We start from the raw sequence: 25111 nt of genomic DNA, 5'->3' as shown, positions 1-25111 counted from the left end.
GCCTCTTAACTAGACAATGCACTGTGAATGAAGCAAGGGGTCAGGCAGCAGTACAGCAGGTCAGTGAGTGCCACTCCCTTGAGGTATTGCCTGGGTAACCCTGGGAAGTGCATAGGTAGCAGTAATGTATGTGCAGCTTAACAAATGTAACCACCAGTGGCCAGACCTAAAACAGGGCACTGCCCAGTAGTGGAGAGAGAGGATGTGTTTTTTTTTGTCAAGAATCAAGAGCCCTTATAGAGCCTGGAGACTTTAAACTTCAGGCAGGGAACATGTTACCTTGCATCATCTCAGTCATTTTCCTCCCACCCACAGTGTTATTAGTGAATTTATCCTTGCAGCACATCTGGGAGGGAAGGAAGCATTATCCCTGTTTTACATGCGAGTAACCAAGGGATAAGGATTAACCTAATTTCCTAAGGTTGCAAAGGAAATTGGAAATTAAAACAGACTTCTTGACTCCCAGTCCCCTGTCTCACCTATTCTTCCTGAGTTTTGCAACTGACTCTCCATGTCAGATAAGATCTGGTTATTTAAAAAAAAAAAAAAGAAGAAAGGTTTATTAGACTCGGAGTTCTGCAAACACTAGCAATTGCATGAGACAGTCTTATAGAAAACCAGCAGTCATTTCTGAATGATAGATGACAATGACAGTGGCATCTGAACAAGGAAGTCAATGGGGCAGTTTTCTCAGAAGGATGTGCGCAAACTGAGGGCTGTGGGGTTACAGATGGTGATAAATTAGCCTAGAGATAGATGCAAGGGAAAAATATATGAGCTTCACTGTCCAATCCCAGGATAAGATTGGGGAGGTCGTTGCTCAAGTTCACTTGTCAGCTGCGCAAGTTAGAGATGGACATCTTAAAGAGAAAATCAGACTGCTTGAATGCTGTTTTTACTTGCTTTCTGTGACAAAAGTGCATCAGATGGTCCTAGCAAGTTGATTAATCCACCCCTCCAGGCAGAAGATTTAAGTATTCAACTTTTCTCCACACTTTCTCCCCTTCCTCTTTTCTGCCTTCCCTTTCATGCCTCCTCTCTTCTTCTGTTTTCTGCTTTCCTCATTTTCCTCTTGTAGAACTTTTAATTAAAAGACTCAATAAAAAAAAAAACTTTAATCAGTGCACGTGCATACATCACATAGACCGCGGTGAGGGGAGGGGGGTGCATGGAGATGTACAAGTACTTTGTCTGTTCTCCAAAGACTTTCCTGTTTCTTCCTGTGTTTGTATAGTTCCCCATGTGATGAGGCCCTAATCATTACTGGGCCCTTAGGTACTTGTATTTAATTCCTAGCGCTACTACAGACTTCCTGTTTGAGCTTGCAAGATTCATTTAATCTCTTAGCTTCTGATCCCTGTCTGTAAATGAAGATGATGGTTCCTTCTGGCTTCTTTTATCTTGTCTAATTAGACTTTCCAGGGCAGAAATTCTTGCCAGGGTTATAGATGGCTTAGCAGAATGGGGTCACAATCCTTGTTGTGGCATCTGGCTGCTAATGCAATCCAAACATTGTCATGTTTTGCGTGCTGTCGGTTTAACTATTGAGAGGATATTTGGTATGTATCTGTATTTTATAGTTTCAGATCTATCAAAATAGTATTGCAAGAGAAGTGATAGGAATGGACAGCATGAGAAGAAAAATTGAGTTAAAGGGAAAACAAATGTTACGTAGGATGGAGTGTTGATCTAGTAAGTGTGTGAAGCATTTATTTGTACTAGGCAATTTATGTTGACATTTCTTGTTTAAGAATGAATGAGGTTATGAAATGCAACATTCCTCATTCTCATACTGCTCCTTTGAGGCAACAAGCCTGTTCATCCATGCAAAGTGTTGTTTCAAGTAAGAATCTGAATGCCATTCTAAAAAACCATGTCCTTAATTAAAGTTATGTTTTTTATTTGGTATGAACTGAATAAATGGTTAGGTTTCTACATGGTGTAAGCAGACCTGTGTCAGGCTCTCGAATGTGGCTGTATTATCTAAGGCCTGTCCTTACCCTGTTGTTGTTCCAGGCAGGCCTTGGCTTCAGTTGATTAGACTACTAGTCCCGTAGGCTAAGTACAGAGAGTCAAAAAGCTGGAGGCTGAATTGATTCAAACTTCACAGGTTAGTCTAAGCTGCACAGATTGAACCAATAAGCAAGGGAACAGACATTCACTTTTGATTCCAGGAATGCAGCCACTGGCCTGCAATGACCCAGGCCAGAAGCTGGGGAGTGCTAGAGTACACCTCCTTGTTGACTGGAGCAGACAGCTTGGGCCAACGCTAGACCACCTACCCTGCAAGGGGGCGTTTTGTGGGGGAGGTGCAAAGCATCCTGGGATTCTGGGGGACTGCAAGTTAAACTTGAATCTGGAGGAAATCTGGGACAGAATTTCAATAAACTGATTTACCCTAACTCAGTTATGTCTGATACCACATCCATCCAGGTTATCTTAAGCCAGTTTCAGCCATTTTGAAAGCAGTTTATGTGCACTGAACTTGTGTTGTGTTACAGATTTGAGCCAGTTTCCAATCACTTATACTAGTTTACGTGTAATTTCTGTGCCTAGTCATAGGGACAACTTATGGTTATGTTTTGCCCATAGTCAGTCAGGGGAGAAGGATTTCCTCAACTCCTGGGGTGCATTTGTAGCTAGGCAATCCACAAAAACTAGCAGATTTTTTGGTTTGGCTTTCAAAGTAGTCTAGATCAGGTTCTCTTTCTTAGATTCAAGCCACACTGACTGCATGAAGCAGGGCTGTCAAACTCAACCTGTGCCCCTAGCCTAATCCATACTCTGGGGCTTGTTGTGAACCAGATCTAGTACAGGGCACAGAGCAGTGCTGGTGGGACTGGCGGGGATAACTGTGGGGATGGCAGAACCAGTGGTAGCCACAGCAGGGTGGCAGTGGGGACAGCAGGTCTGGTGGGGATGACAGCAGGGGACGTGGCAGCTATGGCTGGACTAGCAGTGGCAAGGCAAGTGGTCCTGTTTGATATGTCTGGTATGAAGAAATTATGTTGAAAGCTGGTTTATCTTTGGTGACAGATATGAGGCAATTATAAAAGGAAACCTCTTAAATTATCAGTGATAAAATATACCTTACCTACTATTTTATGAAGGTACTTAAGTCCAATCATAGCATATGATCATAGACATGTTTATATGATCAATACTACATGTACCTCAAGCTAAGTGCATTCCATGAGTTTTAAAAATATTTAAACTAATTAAAGTTTCCCAAAAATCAGAAGTTTAGATTTCTCAAGTAACGGATAGTATAGGCAATTCACTTACCTGGGGGCCTCCTGGAGCAGTAGCAGCAGCGATCTGGCCTCTCGTAGCTTGGCTGACAGCTGGAGTGTGGCTCTGACGGTCAGGCTCCAGTTTCTGGCAGCAGACGCTGCTACCACATGCTCTGCACTGCTTTTTTTCCCTTTTTTTTGCCATGGTTTTTTTTAGCTACTGGGATTTTCCAGTATAGTATCTACTTTTTGCTGCCATGCTGCAAGTATGCAGCAGAGCAAATGGATTCACATGTGTCATGTGCGTTTTGTGGCACCTCAAAAGGCTTTGAGGGGCTGCAAACTGCATGTTCCTGCTCGTGAGTATATGGCCATGAGAGCCAGAATTTAGATTTAACTCAAATCATTCCTTTCAAATCCCCCAGCAGAGGGAGCTGTTACAGTGCTAGGAAAGTAAACTGCCTTCAGTTTGACTCTTTCCTTATATACATGTCAACAGCTGCTTATGCACAGAGTTTTATACTTTTTTAAAAGCTTTACTATCTTATTGGCTAGTAAGACAAACCAATTAAAAGAGAAGACTTCAATAGTTCATGGGCTGATTACTGGTACAACCTTTAATACTTTTGTTTGAATTTTCATTGTGACTTTATTGAAAAGACTTTAGTTTTGCTCCCTTGCCCCTTCCAAAAAAACCTTCCCCAAATATGAATCCTGAATGTTTTTGCTAAAATATCCTATTATTTCTACATGGAAATAAACAATCGCATTCAGTAAGATTTTTTTTTGAATAATTATTGCTTCTGAAACTTCCTGTACATAAAAGAGTAATTCTGAATTTTTTGTTCAAGTGCAAAACCACTTTTGTGAAGCTTAGGGAAAAAACAAGACTTTACAGCCATTAAAGCTTACAAAAGATAGTTGCAAACATGTCTGAGTCATGGAGCAAAACAATTTGCAGTTTTCACAGCCCTAATGGTACTATAGAATGTGAACTGTATTATATGATTCCCACACACTAATTTCTGCTTAGCGTACACGGGTGTACATGTCTTTGTTTTCTGCATCCTCTGCTGTGCAGTCCTTGTTTTGATGCTTTGAGTGCGACTGTACAACCATGGGTTCTGACAGAAGTGACATTTGTCACATGATCGGTCCGTTGAACACGCTGTACAGCTGTGCCCTGATAGAAGTGCATGGCTGCAAAGCACTTTAAAAGTTACTGATTGCATGACAAATTAACCCTCATTTAACGAGGTTCAGATGAAGGATCTCCAAAGCAGAGTGCCTTCATTAACTTCTGTCTGATGGGGGCCAGGCTGATGCAGCCCAGCCTAGTCCCCTGTGCTGTCTGCAGGATAGGTGGGGGGAGAAAGTGGGGAGGGAGCTCAGGGCTTGGGCTTGCACAGCCTGCACTGGAAGGTGGGTGTGTTGGAGCTTCAATTAGTGTACCATTTTCTGTGCATTCAGTTGTACATCTGACTTGAATTCTTTGCCCTCGTCCAATAGAACCGTCTTGTGGGAGGGCCTGATGCACTTGTTCACAGTTATACTTATTCTGTAGCTGCCCCCTGTGTTTAAGTTGATAATTTCTTGGAGTTTTCCAGTGAACACAGCAAAGGCAATTTGAACAAACAGAAGGGTCACTTAAGGGAAAACTGTCTTCATGACCCTTCTGAGCTAAAAGTAACTTCACTAACTGGGAGCAGTAATAGACTTTGATGTTTCTGATGGGTGCTGATGCAACACTCAAATGATGCATCTAACTTTTTATGTCAATTGTCCCCTTTTCAAAGACTATAGTTTAAGCATGCAGTGGCTTGAAAATTTCAAGTCCACAATTACATATGAATATAATAAATCAAACAATAAAGTCGTACAATTATTACAGAATTTAGGAGCAGATTTAGCTCTTTGATGCATTGTACATACCTCCCAGTGACTGACTGCAGTAAGGGTCTGGCAATGGAAGTTTCACTCTTGTAGTCTGATTCTGTGAGTTAGTGAGCTCTTGTCACTCTCATTATGTTTGGTGACAGGTGCAGGTGTTCAAAATCAAACTCTTAATACAACTGGAAGTAATCCATTGCTGTTTAACAGTTGCAGAACACTTTGAAATTTCAAGCACCATGTAACTAGGAGTAATTTTTGAGGCCAGGCATCACCAAGGTGGGAAGGATTCAGCCAATAGGGCTGTGCGAAATTTCACTGGCAGTTTTGTTTCAATGCTGTTTTGACTCGTATCGAGCTCGAAACAGCAAAATCGAAATGAAACAGAGCTTTGAAGCAGCTTTGAAATGAAGCAAGGCAACTCAAAATGTATTGAAATTTTCTAAATGTTTTGTGTTTTGAAGCTCAAGCTGGGCTTGCCTGCAGGGAAACAGAAACTGAAGTAAAGAGAGGGAGGTGAAAAAGGGGGGAAGGAGCGCTCTCATTATTGACTGTGTAGCTGGCCAGTGACTGTCACTCTTCCCTGAGGTCTCTTCCAACCCCAGTGCTCTGGGAGAGGGATGGAAAAACTGCATAAAAGGCAGCATTGTTTGAACTGCCCTGCTTTCTGCCTTGGTGTCAGTTGAGTGAGGGCTCCCCTTAACACACACACAGTGTCACCCACCCATGTCACGAGTTTTGCCTGTCAGCAGCTAGAGGTGCAGGGCCCCAGAATCCAGAAGTCCCTGCACCGATCTCCTTGACGGCTGGAAGGCTTTGTGGCCTCAGCAGGGCCTAGCAAGCCTGCAGTTTTCACCCTGCTGCACCTTAACACACACACTGTCACCCATGTTACAAATTTTGCTTGTCAGCAGCTTGAGGTCCTGTTTCCCTGAAACCCTTGCACCTATCTCCTTGAAACGCGGCAGGCTTCATGCCCTCAGAGGGGGCTACCATTCTTGCAAGATTCATCCAAATCAGGCTAGAAATGACAAACTTATAGGCTGTTTCAAGCTTCCCCATTATAGCCTATGGGCAAAACGCTGAAATGGCAAAACTGTTTTGACTAAACGCAATGGAACAGCAGTTTCAAATTGAAATGAAATTCGAAACACAATGCTGTTCCATCGAAATGGAAGAGTGCCGTTTCGCACAGTCCTACTAGACAACTGCCACCAAGACAAAGCAACGCGTGGTGGTGGATGGAGACTCCCTTCCTTCTGCGGGCAATGGAGGGAGCCATCTGCTGACCTGACCTGTTATCTTCGGAGGTTTGCTGCTTGCACAGATCCGAGATGTCACAGAGGGATTACCAAAACTCATCCAGCCCTCTGGCTACTACCCTATGCTGCTCATTCATGTGGGCACCAGTGATACTGCCAGGGGAGACCCTGAGTGGATCAAAAGTTGTCAGGCAGGAATGGGTACATCCTGCAGATCAGTACCTGGCTGCACAGGTAGTGTCACAAGCTGGGGTCTGGCTACTTAGACCGTGGGATGTTCTTTCAAGAAGGAGAATTGCTGGGAAGAGATGGGATCCATCTGACAAAGAGAGGGAAGAGCATCTTCACAAACAGGCTTGCTAACCTAGTGAGGAAGGCTTTAAACCAAGTTTGCCGGGGAATGGAGACAAAAGCCCTGAGGTAAGCGGGGTAGGGGGTGACCTGGAGGAAGAGCAAGCAGGAGGGGGCAAGACAGGAGGTGTTCTCATACTTCCTTAGAAAACAGGGCAATCGATTAGTTGCCTTAAGTGCCTGTACATGAATGCATGAAGGAAGCTCCGGAAGAATTGGAAGTCCTTGCACAGTCATGGCACTGTGACGTGTTTGGAATAACAGAGACTTGGGAGCTCGCAAGACTGGAGCACTGTCATGGATGGGTACAAACTGTTCAGGAAGGACAGGCAGGGGAGAAGAGGAGGAGGAGTTGCACTTTATGTAAAAGAGCCATATGATTGCTCAGAGCCCCAGCATGAAATTGGAGATAGGCCTGTTAAAAGTCTCTGGGTTAGGATCAGAGGGGAGAACAACAAGGGTGATGTCATGGTGGGGGTCTGCCGTAGACCACCAGACCAGGAGGAAGTGGTGGATGAGGCTTTCTTCAAACAGCTAGTGGTAGTTTCCCCATCATGAGCCCTGGTTCTCATGGGGGACTTCAGTCACCCTGACATCTGCTGGGAGGGCAATACAGCAGTGTGCAGGCAACCCAGGACAGGGGTAGGCAATGTTTTTGGCTGGAGTGCCAAAAAAAATCACAATCAATGTCTTCCTTATAAGGTGCCAGATTGTCAGCATGCCAGAAAAACAAAACCAGGGTGGGTACATGACAGGACGCACTGCATATTTATGTAGTTAATAATCATAAATGTTAACTTTTTTTTTTCCTTTTACAATAACTGCCAGGTTTTCTAAAAAGTCTAAACCTGGTGCCAATAAATAAAACTTCAAATACTACCTTTGCTTTTGTGTATTTATTTTTTGTTAAGCATGTTGTGATGAAAGAGAGAAGAGAAAAAAGAGAGTGAGAGAAAGAGGGAAAGGGAAAAAGGAGAAAGAAAAGAGAAAAAGGGTGAGGGGAGAGAAAAAGGAGAGAAGAGACAGAAAAAAGAGAGAGAGAAAGGGGAGGGGGGAGAAAAAAGAGAAAATACAGAAGGAAAGGAAAGAGGAAAAAAACAGAAGAGGAAAGCACTAACAGAAGAGGAGGGCAGGAGCGGGGCAGGCTGAGCTGCATGGGGCCGGGCGGGTGGCAGCAGCCCGGGTGGTGCTGGAGGGGTGGCTAAGGGGGGGTGGGGGCTAAGGTGAGTTCTGGGGAGACTATAGCCCCTCCAACCCCGCCCCCCCAGTGCTGTGCCCGTGCATTGGGCTCCAGAGCCCCAGCTGGGCTTTGTGCCAGTGGTGGCTGCACACACCCCTCTGGGCGGATGGCGGTGAGGGCCTGGGGCAGTGCAACCCTGGCCACTCCACTGCCGTCCACCCGTTGCCACAGGTCCCTCCCCTGCCTGCTCCCCAAGGTGTGCGTGTGGCCACCACCAGCACAGAGCCGATGCCAGGGCTCTGAAGCCATGGCACCAGCTCTGTTGCTGGTGGTGATTGCATTTGTGCCTCAGAGCAGATGGTGGGGGAGGGCCCTGGGGTTGCCCTGCCTCAGGCCTTCCCCTACCATCTGCCCAGAGGCGGGTGTGGAGCCCGGTGAACAGGGGCAGCACAAGAAGGGTAGGGGGAAGGGTAGCCACCCCAAAATTCACCTTGGCTCCCTCCATAGGCACCCCTCCAGCACCTCCCAGGCTGCCACCACCTGCCCTGTGCAGCTGAGCCTGCCCCTTCCAGGGCTGCCCAGGCTGCCACCACCACTGCCCACCCCATGCACCTGAGCCTACCTAGCTCCCACCATCAATGCAGCCCACCCCCCCAGCTCTTCCACTGGGGAAAAAGCTGGTGCTGCCCCTGCGGCCAGCCCAGGCTCTGGGTAGCTGCTGCCAACTATGGAGCTTGGGCTGTTTGCAGCAGGGCTTGCAGCCTCCCTGCCAACCGCTGAGAGCAGCCTGGTCTTCGTGGCTGGCAGCAGCTGCCCAGAGCCTGGGTGGGTGGTGGTGTGCCAAGCAATATGGCCTCACCTGCCATGCTCTGGCATGCGTGCCAGGGGTTGCCAATCCCTGATTCAGGAAGTTTTTTGAGAGTGTTGGGGACAACTTCCTGGTGCAAGTGCTGGAGCAGCCAACTAGGGGCCACGCTCTTCTTGACCTGCTGCTCACGAACAGAGAATTGGTGGGGAACATAGTAGTGGGTGGCAACTTGGGCAGCAGTGAGCACAACATGATTGAATTCAGGATCTTGAGGAAGGGAAGGATGGAGAGTAGCTGAGTAAAGACCCTGATCTTCAGAAAAGCAGACTTCAATTCACTCAGGGAACTTATGGGCGAGATCCCCTGGGATGCCAGTCTGAGGGGGAGAGGAGACCAGGATTTCTGGCTGTACTTTAAAGAAGCCTTACTGGGAATGCAGGAATAAACCATCCCATCCCAATGAGCAGGAAGACTAGGAAGAATGGCAGAAGACAAGCTTGGCTTAGCAGGGAACTCTTTAGTACATTAAATCACAAAAAGGAAGCCTAAAGAAGTGGAAACTTGGACAAGTAACTAGGGAAGAATATAAGAGCATTGCTCGTGCATGCAGGGATGAAGTCAGGAAGGCCAAAGCGCAACTGGAGTTGCAGCTAGCAAGGGATGTGAAGGGTAACAAGAAGGGTTTCTACAAGTATGTTGGTAGATAGAGGAGGATCAGTGAAAGTGTGGGGAGGAGGTGAGGAGCCAACAGTGGTGAAAGAACAGGTTAGGGACCATTTAGAAAACCTGGACAAACATGAGTCCATGGAGCCAGATGGGATGAATACGAGGGTGCTGAGGGAGTTGGCTGATGTGATTGCAGAGCACCATCTTTGCAAACTCATGGAGATTGCAAAGGGCAAACTCATGGAGATTGCAAAGGGCAAACAGTGCCCACATTTAAGAAAGTGAAAAAGGAGGATCCAGGGAACTACAGACCAGTTAGCCTCACTTCAGTCCCTGGAAAAATCATGGAGAAGGTCCTCAAGGAATCCATTGCTAAGCACTTGGAGGAGAAGAAGGTGATTAGGAGCAGTCAGCATGAGTTCACTAGGGGCAAGTCATGCTTGATCAAGCTGATCGCCTTCTATGATGAGGTGACTGACTGTGGATGTGGGGAGACCAGTGGATGTGATATACCTTCATTTTAGCAAGGCTTTTGATACCGTCTCCCACAACATTTTTTGCAGGCAACCTAAGGAAATACACGCTGGATGAATGGACTGTAAGGTGGATAGAAAACTGGCTGGATCATCGGGCTCAGAGAGTAGTAATCAATAACTCAATGTCTAGTTGGCAGCCGGTATCAAGTGGAGTGCTGCAGGGGTTGGTCCTGGGGCTGGTTTTGTTCATTGTCTAGTATTGCCAGCCCCACCATGCCAAAAATCATGAGGCAAACTCTTAAAAAATCAAGAGATTGGCACATAAACCATGAGATGCTATTTTTGAAGTGTGCGTGCATGTGTGTGTGTGTATGTGTGATGGGGGGAGGGTTATTTGTGACAGTGTGGGGGGCCGTGGGTGTGTGTGGGGTTTGGAGGCCAGGGAGGGAGGGTCCCTGCACACCCTGGCAGGATGTTGGGTACTGTGGGTCAGGAGTGAGAAGCAGCAGCAGGGCTGTGGCTAGGGAGTGAGGAACAGACACAGAGAAACAGCCAGCATCCAGCTGGTAAGTGGAGGGAAGGGGCGCTGGGGGGGGGGGGGGGAGGGCGGGAAGATTGAGGACCCTGTGGTAAGGGAGGGCAGGAGTGGGGCAGGAGCAGGCCTGTGGTGAGTAGGGCCCCGGGACCGGGGTGGGTCATCCAGAGGTGCAGATCAGGGGTGTGACTCCCCGTATCTCTGTGCACCCGTGGAGGAGGCATGGGAAGCATGTGCCCCCCACAGGGCAGAGACAGGCTGCCCACAGTGGGTTTGGGGCTCTGTGCCCTTCTGCCTTTGCCCTGAGAGCTCAGCTGTGCAATACTACTGTGCTTCCTGCTGCTGGGTGGGCCGGGGAGACGTCACACAGCCAGAGCACCCTACATGCCCTACCCACCCAGCAGGCAGCAATGGCATCACACAGCTGAGTTTCCAAGGCAAAGGCGGCAGGGCATAGAGCCCCAGCACATAGCGGGCAGCCTGCCTCTGCCCCATGCTTCCCCCGGGCGTGCACCCCATGCCTCCCCTGGGAAATGCCCCCCATGCCTCCCCCAGGCACGCACACAGCTGCAGGGAGCCATGCCTCCCTGCCTGTCCATCTATACAACCCACCCCAGCCCTGAGGCCCTGTTCACCCCACCCACTGCTCCTGCCCCTCCCCTTCGCTCACCACAGGACCTTGATCTTTGACCCCTGCCCCCTGCCTTTTCTCTCTCCACCTGCCTCTTCATCTACACAGACTTACCAGCTGGGAAAGTCCAGAGATCCGAGGGTTCAAACATGAGATCGCAAGTTGGAGTTATTTTGATTTAGAAATCCCAAGTCTTGCGATGGTTTCACGACAGTTGGCATTAATGTGTCTTCATCAGTGACTTGGAAAATGGCATACAGTGCACCCTCAGCAAGTTTGCAGATGATACCCAGCTGGGAAGTACTAGATACGCTGGAGGGTAGGGCTAGAATTGACCTAGACAAATTGGAGGATTGGGCCAAAAGATATCTCATGAGGTTCAACAAGGGCAAGTGCAAAGTTCTGCACTTAGGACAAAACAATCCCATGTACCAGTACAGGCTGAGGGCTGACTGCCTGGGCAGTGGCTGCAGAAATGGACCTGGGGATTAAAGTGGACAACAAGCTGAATATGAGCCAAGTGTGCCCTTGTTGCCATGAAGGCTAATGGAACACTGGCCTGCATTGGTAGGTGTGTTGCAAGTAGGCCAAGGGAAGCGATTATTCCCCTTTGTTCAGCACTGTGAGGTCACTTCTGGAGAGGATGTGGACAAAACGGAGAGTCCAGCAGAGGGCAACAAAATTGGTTCAGGGGCTTGGGCACTTGACTTCTGAGGAGAGGCTGAGAGAACTAGGATTATTTAGTCTAGAGAAGAGAAGACTGAGAGGGGATTTAATAGCAGCCTTCAACTACCTGAAGTGGGGTTCAAAAGAGGATGGAGCTAGACTGTTCTCAGTGGTGGCAGATTATAGAACAAAGAGCAAGGGTTTTAAGTTGCAGAAAGGGAAGTTTAGGTTAGATATTAGGAAGAATTTTCCCATTGGGAGGGTAGTAAGCCACTGGAACAGGTTACCCAGAGAGGTGGTGGAAGCTCCATCCTTGGGGGGTTTAAGACCCAGCTTGACAAAGTGCTGGCTGGGATGAGCTAGTTGGGGATGATCCTGCTTTGAGCAGCAGGTTGGACTAGATGGCCTCCTGAGGTCCCTTCCAGCCCTAATTTTCTATGATTTTATGATTCTGTGATATTCCTGGTAGGGCTGCTACTTTCAAGTTGCAAAATTAGATGGGAAAAATACCTGTTTAAAAATTCAAGAATTTATTTCCAGCTATATGCTGCTGGTCTACCAATGGCTTATTAACAGACAGTGTGGAGTCTACTCCTATTCTTATTCTTTTGTTCTCTCTAAGTAGAGTATACTGCAGTGTCTGAAACTTACACTTTAGTCAGACATAAGGCCAAAAATAATTGCAGATTTGTTTTTACATTGATTGGGAGCTCAAAATACGAACTTAAATTAATTTCTTTAAATCCACTTTTTACTCCTCAAATATAGCAGATTTGCTGTTATTGAAATCACTAGAAACCTTGCTGTCTGCCTATGTGTTATTTTTGCAGAGGAAAAACTTACTTATGCTATCTGTTTTTTTTCATGATGCTTAATGGAAACAAAGTAACAGGATTTGGTAGGCTGGAGTAGACATGCTCATTCAGACCTGGTCTGTGAGAGAACCTGAGGATTTAAGGATGTGACTTTTATTAACCTCAAGTATGCCTTTATATAGCTTTTTAACCTGAGCCTCCCTGGTTCTGGTGCAATGTAGTCTTCACCCTAGCAGATTTGGGTAGAGAAGGAATTTTTGCTTCACATTTAGTGGCACAGTACAGCTGTGGTAGCTGCTACATCACTTACTCTTGTGCAGCAAGCATTGCAATAAGGGTAGCAGAATGACCAAGACTTCCTCTCTTATTCCCTGGCAGTTTGCAGTTGTCGGTATGGTTACAAGGGGACTTCTGTAATTCAGAGCAGCCTGAAAAAGGGCATAAGTAGTACTAAGGTAGCCCTAGCATCACTGACTGTAAAACTGGCTTAAAGCTGTTCTGCTCCCTTTTCCTGTAGTTTCAAAACGTAGAATCGCAGTATGTGCTTTGGATGTGCTGCTTAATTTTGGATGTTTTAGGACAGCATTGATTTCTCAAGTTTGTTCAGGGTCCAGATCCTTGACTTTCAGAGCTGTAGATGGCTCTGTGTTACAGGGACTCAGAATAAACATATGCTATCTCACAGTTATGCTTCTCTTCAATCCAGCTCAGCATGCCTCTGAGAAGCCTTTCCTAAAGAATCCCATTTAATTCTCTCTAAAGAATAAGGCTTTTTCCCCTGCTTCTCTGGAATTCATTCATCACACAGGACCCCGCTGAAATTTGTCAGTGAACTCTTGCACCATAAATAATCTGGTCTCTGATGAGCACCCAATTTGGTTTGAAGGATGACTGGGCAGGATCTGCATTTCATTTTAATGTGAAGAAGCTAGGTGAACTGAAGCCTTAATTCCCTTTCTACATCTTTTTCACAAATCTGTTTAAAGGGCTTTTTCATCTTCGTTTCCCTTCCCCTGGTGACTGAGGCTCTGTGACAGATTTGCAGGGAGGGCAGCTGTACTCAGTGGTTCTCATGAACCAGATTTGAACTCTGTGTGATTGAATTTCTTGTGAAGGAAACGTTTTGTTTATTTGGCATAGAAGGCACCAATGCTTGCCTTAAATATAAGAGGGTAATTTAATTCACCAAAAGTCACCATGATGACTGCTCTTCAGGAAACTTCTTAAAGGAGTTGGCAGTCTCAGGCCATGTTGTCTGATCCTTGCATGAAAGGTGTCCAAGTTGCCAAAAAAGGACCATTCCTCTCAGCACCCGTTGGACCCTCAGTTGTGACAGTCAAGGCACAAATAGGGCTTGAAAATGGAATTGTCTCCTGTATTTTGAGGCCGGCTCCTGTAGGTCAGAATGGGCTTGTGGTGAAGATGTGCTGCGTGAAAGTGGTGCTGCCTGGGCTGCTCCTGTTCTGCAGTTGAAGAAAGCTTCACACAGTGCCAATGCAGCATGTTTCATAAGCGCTGAAAGGCTATCAAGGCCAATACTTTCAGAACTGACTGTCTAACCTGCATTTAAGCCCAAAAGCCCTTGTTTAGACATTTACAGCTATTATGGAAGCTGAAGACAGTTGATGGATTCTCAACACCTCCATCTGAGATGAACTACAGTGGTTAGGCTACATGCTTTGGTGCCTAGCTTTGGATTTTAGAGTCACTCTAGGCACCCACATTTTAAGCAATATGACCTGAATCATTATCTTTACAGAAATCAAGAGAGACTGCAAATATTTACAGCCTTTTTAACAATCCCATTTAAACAATACTAATTTGCAAAATGCAAATTAAAACACCATACCACAGATGCCATCTAAAGCTGTCATAACAGGAATTTCAGGTGGCTAATAAAGTACACCTAGATTTCACATACTTCCTGTTCTTGTTTTTATTCATCTTTGCTTATGGGTACAATACTGCTGTCCTTCTCAAGGGGGGAGGAGGAAAAAAAGTGATGTCATCCATGAGAAGAAAGTTGACGCTTGCTCTTTATGCCATGCAGGACCAGCCCAATCCCCTGAAGTGCTTACTATTCTCCTACTGACATCAGTGGGAATTGAGACTACGCTGTACCCTCAGGATTTTGGCCTTAGTAGACAATATCCATATGTGTCTATCTTGAGGATTCCTTATTTAATATAATGACCAGTGTAGAGGCCCACTGAACAAAGAGGATAGCTTGCTTTTTTTCTCTTCTTGTTTCCTCTTGTGCATTTCAGTCTTCTCTCATTATGGTGAATTATGGAAATCAGCCTTTTGAATGCAGTACATCTGCCCAAGAAGTAACATTGTGTTTACTACCTACTCCAGGACAGGCACATTCCCCTCTTCCATACAAGCAGGGAATTAATGCAGGGTTTGTGAATTGTGGCATCATTGCTGAAGCTGCTTGTTGCTATTGCATCAGTTACAAAATTGAGGCACTTTAAAGCTAGGAAGTGGATAGCTAAGGACCTTACAATGATCACATAATAAGCAAACTGTTCTTATCAAATATTTAAAAAATGGTGTAAGAGGAGAATCTGATCCAAAGCAATTGAAATAACTGTTAGAAAAGTCTCACTGACATCAATGGCAGTCCCGTATGTTCTGCAGGAGCAGATGTAAATATGTGACTGATGTTCTAGTCCAGGCTAGGAAGTTTCCACGTGGTTTGTAGCTTATCAACCAAGAGCTATTACAGGCCTGACAAGTTACCAGAGATCTTTGTTTTGAGACTGGATGTTTTAGGTATGATCCATGGCAAGAGCCTGTACCCAGGGTTGCACCCAAAACAGTCATTAACTTTGTTAATTTCAATTTATTTCTTTGATACATTGGGCATGTGAATTTTAGCTACACAAGAGGTTTAAATGAACAGTAAGTAGCCATGGTAGAACTAAAGAAAGATAATGAGACAATAACCAACACCAAAAACTTCCATTTGGGTTATTTTTGTCATGACCTATTACTCAAACATCATCGCTCTCAAAGTACAGGAAACATTCTTCTAATCCTTGAGAAGTCATTTTTAGACCAAAATGATTTCCTTTTCAATCAGCTTGCTTTAATGTAAAGATTTTAGTGTGCATTTCACTTGTTTTACAACAGGTAGAGTTAAACCATATGTTTCTTGCATCCTGATATACATTCATCAGTCACATCCTGCACTTTTCTGGTGGGACATCATTGAGAAGTAATAATTTGTTCCTAACGATCAGCATGTGCATTGGATATGCAAAGCTCTAAACTGCTTTTAGTCTTTGAACACTTGATAATATGACTTGTCCAAGTCAGAGGATGACACCCTCCTGCCCCCTGCAGATTTTGCAAACCTACCATATTTTCTGTCTTGGATGGATTAAGTGCCACCATTAAATGTAGATTAACAGTAAGAATTCTGGCTTTTATCTAGCAATTTCATCAGTAGAATAAGCCAGGCCCCTCTCTATGAGGCCTTATAGTTTACTCTTTCATCATGTCTTAGAAGCTACCTAATTTGTATTTTCTATCTTGTGAACTTACTTTCACATTCCTCAAGGATATCCCTAGTTTACTGACACTCCAATTTTCACACAGGCTTACTGCTGTTTCTCATTTGGAAGCCAGAGAGCAAATTTGCATGACTTTATCTCCAAAACTTGCTTGTTTTCTCCTTTCTCCTTGCTGGTAGCTAGAGATCCACAGTCACTTGCATGGTGGGTGCCCCCTGTGCCAATAGGCAGGTTTGTGTTTAGTTTCTGGTAAGGGAGAAAAATGAGAAAATATGCATTTTAAATGAGCAAGGAGCATGAAAGGTTTGTAGCCTGAAGGCCTAATGCTGCTGCTGCAACAGATTATTTTCAGAATACGAGCAGTGTCGAACAGCATCTTAATCCAGTTTCCAACATGAGACTTTTCTTTCTGTTTCTCTACTGTCCTTGTCTTCCCATCTATTTTCCTTTTTCACATTATGTACAATTACATACATGCTGAAGGCCAAATTCTCTCAGTGCTGTTTCTTTAAGGAGTCCTCTGTGACTATTTGAAAGCATTGTCTGAATCCCAAAACCCCACTGAATTTATTCTAACTCCCACGCAACTGATCGTTTCATTTGAGGCCTACTGCCCCATGGCTTCTGGTTGTTCAGTTCTCCGGCCTGTGGTTGTGGGTTGGGATCCTTAGTATTGTGGGAAGGGAAGGGTCATGTACAGTACTACACCAGAGAAACAGAGGACTGTCACTGACTTTGGTACATTCTAGCTCAAATACATAGGTACATTTCTTTGACCTTGGCTTCTCTGATATGAACATGTAATACCTACCCCATTATAAAGACAGTTCCCTGACCCCTAACAAAGCTAATTGCACCAATGCACTTAGAATTCTCGTCCTAAGGAGAAGAAAGCAAGTACAAAATGAATAACAGGCTGATGTGCTGTGAGGAGTTCAGGCACTGTGGCCGTGTCTACATGAGACACTGAGTGTACAGTTGTTACTGTACAGTCATTTAGTACTTGCATACACAATATGCAATAACTGCAGTAGAGTCATATGCTTCATGCCACATGACACTACTGTGCAGTAGCAATGAGCTACTGTGCAGTAGCATCTCATGTAGATGTGGCCTGTGGTGCTGAGGTTGGTGTAAGGACTTGTATAGAATAGAATACTCAGTGTTAATATCCATGCAAATAATGTTTTTAATGTTTTTGCATGAAATTGTTTTTTAGATATATTGGGAGTAAAAGGAAGGCCCAGGGAGGAATAGGACCGCTGCTAAATGGGCAGAAACAATTGGTGACAGATAGGGGGGACAAGGCTGAACTCCTCAACGAGTTCTTTGCCTCAGTGTTCCTAAGTGAGGGGCACGACAAGTCTCTCACTGGGGTTGTAGAGAGGCAGCAGCAAGGCGCCGGACTTCCATACGTAGATCCTGAGATGGTGCAGAGTCATTTGGAAGAACTGGATGCCTTTAAATCGGCAGGCCCGGATGGGCTCCATCCAAGGGTGCTGAAGGCACTGGCCGACATCATTGCAGAGCCACTGGCGGGAATATTTGAACGCTCGTGGTGCACGGGCCAAGTCCCAGAAGACTGGAAAAGGGCTAACATGGTCCCCATTTTCAAAAAGGGGAGGAAGGAGGACCCGGGCAACTATTGGCCAGTCAGTCTCACCTCCATCCTTGGTAAAGTCTTTGAAAAAATTATCAAGGCTCACATTTGTGAGAGCCCAGCAGGGCAAATTATGCTGAGGGGAAACCAGCATGGGTTTGTGGCGGGCAGATCGTGCCTGACCAACCTAGTCTCTTTCTATGACCAGGTTACGAAACGCCTGGACACAGGAGGAGGGGTGGATGTCGTATACTTAGACTTCAGGAAGGCCTTCGATACGGTATCCCACCCCATACTGGTGAACAAGCTAAGAGGCTGTGATGTGGATGACTGCACAGTCCGGTGGGTGGCGAATTGGCTAGAGGGTCGCACCCAAAGAGTCGTGGTAGATGGGTCAGTCTCAACCTGGAAGGGTGTGGGCAGTGGGGTCCCGCAGGGTTCAGTCCTTGGACCGATACTCTTTAATGTCTTCATCAGTGACTTGGACGAGGGAGTCAAATGTACTCTGTCCAAGTTTGCAGATGACACAAAGCTATGGGGAGAAGTGGACACACCGGAGGGCAGGGAACAGCTGCAGGCAGACCTGGATGGGTTGGACAAGTGGGCAGAAAACAACAGGATGCAGTTCAACAAGGAGAAATGCAAAGTGCTGCACCTAGGGAGGAAAAATGTCCAGCACACCTACAGCCTAGGGAATGACCTGCTGGGTGGCACAGAGGTGGAAAAGGATCTTGGAGTCCTAGTGGACTCCAAGATGAACATGAGTCGGCAGTGTGACGAAGCCATCAGAAAAGCCAATGGCACTTTATCGTGCATCAGCAGATGCATGACGAATAGGTCCAGGGAGGTGATACTTCCCCTCTATAGGGCGCTGGTCAGACTGCAGTTGGAGTACTGCGTGCAATTCTGGGCGCCACACTTCAGGAAGGATGCGGATAACCTGGAGAGGGTCCAGAGAAGGGCCACTCGTATGGTCAAGGGCCTGCAGACCAAGCCCTACGAGGAGAGACTAGAGAAACTGGACCTTTTCAGCCTCCGCAAGAGAAGGTTGGGAGGCGACCTTGTGGCTGCCTATAAGTTCATCACGGGGGCACAGAAGGGAATTGGTGAGGATTTATTCACCAAGGCGCCCCCGGGGGTTACAAGAAACAATGGCCACAAGCTAGCAGAGAGCAGATTTAGACTGGACATTAGGAAGAACTTCTTCACAGTTTGAGTGGCCAGGGTCTGGAACGGGCTCCCAAGGGAGGTGGTGCTCTCCCCTACCCTGGGGGTCTTCAAGAGGAGGTTAGACGAGTATCTAGCTGGGGTCATCTAGACCCAGCACTCTTTCCTGCTTATGCAGGGGGTCGGACTTGATGATCTACTGAGGTCCCTTCCGACCCTAACATCTATGAATCTATGAATGTATTTTACTATTTGCAACTCTCATATAAGTTCAGTTTTTAAACAAATTATGTGATGGTGCAGTGCTACTGAAAGCATAACAGCTGGTAAATGATGTTCCCCAGCTTTTGTATGTCTAGTCTGTTTTCCTTTCCTCATCACCATGTCCAAGGCAGCTTCCTCAAGAAAGCCATAGAGAGAAGTCAGCTATTGGCCTATTCCAACCTGCAGGGGAGCAGAGGATGTGGGATGGGGGAGATGGAAATAGGGGAAGGAAATGCAACTACTGTAAGAGATAAAGCAGGAAGTGGGACTTCTAAGACATCTTTCTCCTAGTGCTTAGTGGTAAGCTCCACCCTTAAACCTGTCCCAGTCCAAAGGGTGTTGCTGCTCTTCACAGTCCAGATTTCAGCTCTCCTAGTCAGCAGCTTCCTGACACAAGAGACAGTCAATATAATATTGGGACAGTTCCGTGAATGGTGGATGCACCAACTGATGCCCTTTGTATCTGGCACTTTCTTCCTCCTTTGGTGTGTACTTGGAAGTCAATGGAACTCAAAGTATAGACAAACCCTAATAAATCTGTGTCCTAATTTTGGTGTAATTTAATTCATAATTATCTTGGTGGACAATTGGATGTCTTTATTTCTTACATCCCAGTTGCTTGAGAATTTTTTTGCCTTAGTTTATTGCCATCTGTGTATTTACGCTTAGAACATTGTTCAAGATTCGGCCCCACTAATGCTGAACGGCTGCTCCTGTGTCCACTGCAGCATAAGCCAACTGCTACTTCAGTTCATGTTGTTTGATCACTATGTGAAATGTTAATTTATACTGTCTTACTACTACTGGTCATGTTTTGTACTGCTGATGGCCTGGCTTGATGTTATTGAAAGGCCTCAGTTACATGCGTTATTGATTCCATTCAGTGAAGGATGCACTGTTCTGTAGAGTTAGGTTGTATTGTTAGTACATGTTGTTCTTGTTTTACAGTTTGGCTGAAGCAGGTTTAATTGTCTTCTATGTTTCCTTAAGGGTCTCTCACCTTAAACTTTGAAAGATATCAGTCTGTATGCTCACAATTACAAAGAGGTAGGGACTTTTCAGATTTTACCCATTTTTCAGGGCTGTTTAAGGATAAAGATTTGGATATCCTTTTCACTCTTGATTCACGTGCTGGTTTGGAGAGCATCCAGATCCATAACTGCTGAACATTATGTTAGATAAGAACAGTGATGCCCTTGATCTATGGCAAAAACACCTTACTAATACTCATAGATGGATTCAGTAACAGTTGCAAAATATAGATCAAAAGAATGATGTCTGTTTCATTTATTTAAATGTGAAAGGTGTCTTGGACTGTTTTTGAAAAGTTTCTACTACTTGCTGAGCATTGTATAGATAACATTAATTCTTAGTAAAGATGTAAGGGCACCAGTTCCATTTGCCTGTAAATACAGGATATAATCCATAAAAATGTATAATTTTCATATTTTAAATCTTAACAAAGTATTTCTTTTTAGTGCTGAACAATATTAAATTGCTAAGGGAATCCATTCTTGATTACTTATTTTTTCTTATTCATAGACCCCTGAGCCAACTGAAACCTGCATCAGTGAAGGAGAGTTTGAAGATGACCAGAGTTCTACCACACTAAGTACAGTAGAGTTGGAGCTACGTGGATCAAGCCAGGAAACAGATGAAGATTATTTTGAGACCCAGTCTCATCAGAGTGAATCAGTTTCAGACATTAAGACTGAGCCTTATGAAAGTGCATCAGACACAGAGTCTGTTGCCTTTGACATAACTGGAGAAACTTGCTTGAGTTCAAGCTGTTTTTCTGCTGAAAAAAGAGAACCATGCCATAAGTTTCATGATGTGAAGGCAGAATTGTCCGCTCACCAACTTAATTGCACAAGGCAGCCAGTGCATAGTCAAAGGAAGCAGTTGGATTTAAAAGTAGCATCAACCAAGAATGAACTTTGGGTGCAGACTGGAAAATCAGAAGGAGAAAAGACAGGGGAGAAAATACTAATATTAACTAGTGATCTTTCCAACCCAAAGTCGAAAACCAGTGGAGAGGATACTGTAACAAGGACAGACACTAAGTTAGTTGTTGGTGGATTGCAAGGTCAAATAAAGTCTGATAGCAATAAAGCAAAACCAACTGAAAAGGCTGTTACAAGGAATGAAAAAAGACCAACAGTATTGAATATTGCTTGTTTGAAAGCAAACTCAGAAAGTTGTTTGGCTTTCCCTGATACTCTGCAATTTCCTTTCCAGCCAGATGTAGGATCAAGCCACAGTTTGCCTAATATATATTTTGAAACAAATAAAACTGGCTATAAAAGAAACACGGAGGTGATTGAACTGAATTCCAACCTGGATTCAATACCCAGCATAAAATGCAATAAGAACTCAGTTAACAGTCAAAATGCAGCTAAAGGGGTAGTAAATGGAATCTCAGGGGTCATGCTGAAATCAGATTCACTCTTACACCAGCCCTTCCTAAAATCTAAATTTCAGCCACTACCTAGGAAGCCAGAGATTACAGAAAGTAAACCATGGCACAGTGAACCTGAAAACATTAGTGTTCAAGGCAAGAGAGAATACTTGGATGACTATTTTCAGCTTACTGATAAGTTTAGATGGTCATGTTCCAGAATACATCTTCAAGGCCTAGATTTGGAATACACTTGGAAAGACTTAAAAAGGGCTGGTTGCAGCTCTGAAAAAGCAATAAAAGACAAGGGGAAATTTGGCCTAAAAGGATCACTTCTTAATGCCTATGTAGACTCAAATAGTGATCAGCTTTCTCATCCGGTAGGCTCTCACCAAGGTGCTGATATTAATTTGCACGGGAAATCAGAAGCATGTGGCCTTAACAGAAATATGACAGATACATGTGCTTATACCTTGTCTTTGGCACCATTCCACCTGAAAGATGCCTCCAAGTGTGATCCAAAACAAAGAGAGATTCTCTCAGCCTTGCATTCTGAGCCAACATGCATAAGTGCGGTAGTACCAGCAAGAAAAGATAAAAGCAAATCTGACATAGTTTTGGAAACACAAAGGTTCTCTGGCAGCATTCATGTTGAAACTGGCACTGATGATACTAAGGAACAAACACCTTGTTTTGTAGGTGTTTCTACTAGTGCAGAAAACAAAGGCGCTAATTGTCCTGCAAACTACATCCTGGCTGGCAGAACACAGCTAAATAACTCAGAGGAGAGCAGCGCTGGCCCTGAATCACCAAACACAGAGGCCTTTGTAAAGGAAGCAAGGTTAAGGGATTCTTTTGAACTTGGTTTGGATTTTAAAGGCCTGGAAACCACACCTAAATCAGGTGCCAACGATATTCCAGGAGAGAAACATGATTCCGTGCTGCGGAACCAGAGTAATAAAAAAGATGCCTTGCAGGGCTACCATAAGCCAGTGACAACAAACGGACGTGTTATTAATGAAGAAGAAAAGGATGAAGATAATGTGTGTGCCATTGAAATAGCTCCCAAGCTGGGTTATGTGAGCCAGCGACGGGACTTGTTGAAGTTCCCAGAGTTAAAACCGGCTCTAATTATAATATCTGTGGAACAAAAAGGCTTGCATTCCAAGACATTGAATAAAAACTGTTCTACTGAAATGATAACGGGAACACTGGGAGAACTAGTAAGTAAGAATTTGGGGTCTCCTTCCTTTGCCAGCAGAGAACATAATAAGCCTGAGGGAGCTTTGAATGAATACTTTAGCTGTGAAGAACAAACTTTGCCTATCCTCCCTGTCTCTGGTGATGAAGAGGCAACTCCTGTTGGGGGCCCTGTCCAAGAAGAATCAGAAATTGTGCAAAAGCAAGTAGAGGAAACGACTCTGGTTTCATCCTTAAATATCAGCAGCAGTAGTGTCACAGAAGGAAATGTAAGTCTACAACTGGAAAATGATAAAAAGCAGGAAGGAGCAGATAGTGCAATACATGTGGAACCAAATGATGTAGCCAGTGTAGGAATCTCTCAGGTAGAACCCTGCAGACTAAATGCTAATTTTGAGTTAGAGGCAGCAGAGTTAACACAATCACTGTTTGAAATGAGAGGTGACAAAGTGATTGAGAAAAATGAGTTCAGTGCAAGTCAGGGCCTGGAAGAAGGCATGTACGTAACTCCTTCAGAAATGATGGAAATGAACAGCGCTGGTGGCCTGTGCCGGCAAGATGGGGCTACTGATGACGTAGTAGGGAGCTGCATCTTTGGTAAACAAAGACAAGAAGGGGAAACAACTGAAGGCTGTAATAGTTCAAAAGATCTGATAGCTGTTTTTGAGGATTCTCCCACTAGACCAATAAATCAGGACTCAGCTGAAGAGGAGCCAGCAAACCTTAGGAAAGACATTGCACAGAATGTGAATGGGACCGATACTTGTAAGCATGCTGTGAAAAGGGACAGCCAGGATTCCTCCACAGTGGGCCTAGATAATATAAGTTCAGGCAGTGGTAACAGTGAGGAAATGGATGAGAATTTATTCAATTTCCTGGGGAACAACAGTAGCTTTTACAAGGCTGTGCAAAAACAGACCAAGATGGGGAACAGTGGGAAACCTTCCAAGTTTTTAGTTTTCTCAAAAATGGCATCCTTCAGGAAAACCAAGTCAGCACCTGCTGAAAATCAAGGTAGTAGCAGCTTCCTTGGTGGCAAGACAAAGACAGAAGAACTGGACACTGGGAAAGAGGAAGGTGATACAGAAATCATGCAGTCTTTTAAAAATTATTCCCCTACTTCTGTCTTTCAAAGGAAAGAAAGCTACACCTCTGAGTACTCTGATGATGAGGATTTATTCTATGAGAGACCTGCAGGATTATTCAACAGATTAAGCCTGAGGAAAGCCTCTAGCTCTGGTCGGTTACTGATGGAAGACATAGAAACGAATCTTACTTCTCCCACCCTCAATACTGTGAAATCCCTTGAAGGACGAGCTTTAGCTTCAGAGGAAAATAACCCTAATGAAGCTGCAGCGTGGTCTGGGATCAGAAGATCCTCATCTGAGATCGAGTGTAAAAGAAATAAAACCCCTGAGGGTAAAAAGTTTCGCACAAGGTTGGCCTTGGCACACAAATCCTTGTCAAGTTTATTTGAGTCCAGATCTCTGGAGAAGGAAAACAATGAGCAATGCTCCAAAGTGCCACTGAAACATGACAAAGAGAAAGCCAAACTTCGCCAAAGTTCTTGGAAAGCATTTCTGAAAAGCAAAGAAGCAGATGGGCTGAAGAGCTCTGCCTTTGCGAGTATGTCACCAACCCTGGAGAGATTTAATATCACCAGAAATCAGCAGCAAGGTCCTGGCAATGCTACAAGGAGGACCTCCACAGAGAAGCAGGAGGGTTCTAATGGGCAAGTGTTTTTGAGATCAGGTGTATCTAATGGCACCTATCCAGATACCAACCATTTTGACACATCTGTGGAGCATGTTGATGTCTCTACCCCTGCATATATGAGGAGGAAAAGAGTACTGTCTTATGACCTGACTATCAAATGTCCACAAAGCCCAGATGATGATGAGCAGCAGGAAGCATTGAGCAACAGTTTAGATGCTTCCCTGGAGGAGTACTGGCTGAAATCACCCTTCAGCCCCAGTGACTTGCACTCGTCATTTACCCAGTTAAGCCCTTCTTGCCCCCAGCTATCAACATATGAAGGCAAAGATATGCCCTGTAGGCCCATGAGCCCCAAACCATGGAGCTCAAGACCAGGTTTTCAATGCAGGAGTGTCCATTATCCTGGGAGAATAAGTGCCACTTCGATGATCTCTCTTGGGAACAACTCTGCAATCGACAGCAGTTCAGAGGCACCAGAAAGGCCAAAGACCCTGAAACCTAGAGGTAGTCTTTTGCTTTCCATGCATTCACTGGACAATGAATACCAGAGGGAAGACAGTGGGATAAGCAGTCAATCCCAGATCAGCTTGAACACAGCTTCTTCAGTTAGTGATATCCTCAGAGATGAGGTGAGTGGTTTTATGAGAAGTCAGACCTTGGCTCAGTGTGGTTTGCAGCATTGTATTGGGCTTAGGGAATTCCAAGAGCTGTTAGTGGAACTTGGTTAATAAA

General features: G+C 45.0%; 1 protein-coding gene across 1 annotated transcript in view; it reads left to right on the top strand.

Annotated features, from left to right (window-relative positions):
- The window catches only part of ARHGEF4 (Rho guanine nucleotide exchange factor 4), a 386988-nt gene that overhangs the window by 168860 nt on the left and 193017 nt on the right, over positions 1–25111 (top strand). The window contains exon 4 of the mRNA XM_014599122.3: positions 20608–25008. Coding sequence (XP_014454608.3) covers positions 20608–25008 — 4401 coding nt within the window. The remainder of the gene's footprint in view (positions 1–20607; positions 25009–25111) is intronic.

This window comes from Alligator mississippiensis, chromosome 7 (genome assembly GCF_030867095.1).
Source record: "Alligator mississippiensis isolate rAllMis1 chromosome 7, rAllMis1, whole genome shotgun sequence".
In the NCBI taxonomy this organism is placed as follows: Eukaryota; Metazoa; Chordata; order Crocodylia; family Alligatoridae; genus Alligator; species Alligator mississippiensis.
The sequence above is the reverse complement of the archived record's forward strand: the minus strand, read 5'-3'. Positions and strand labels throughout refer to the sequence as shown.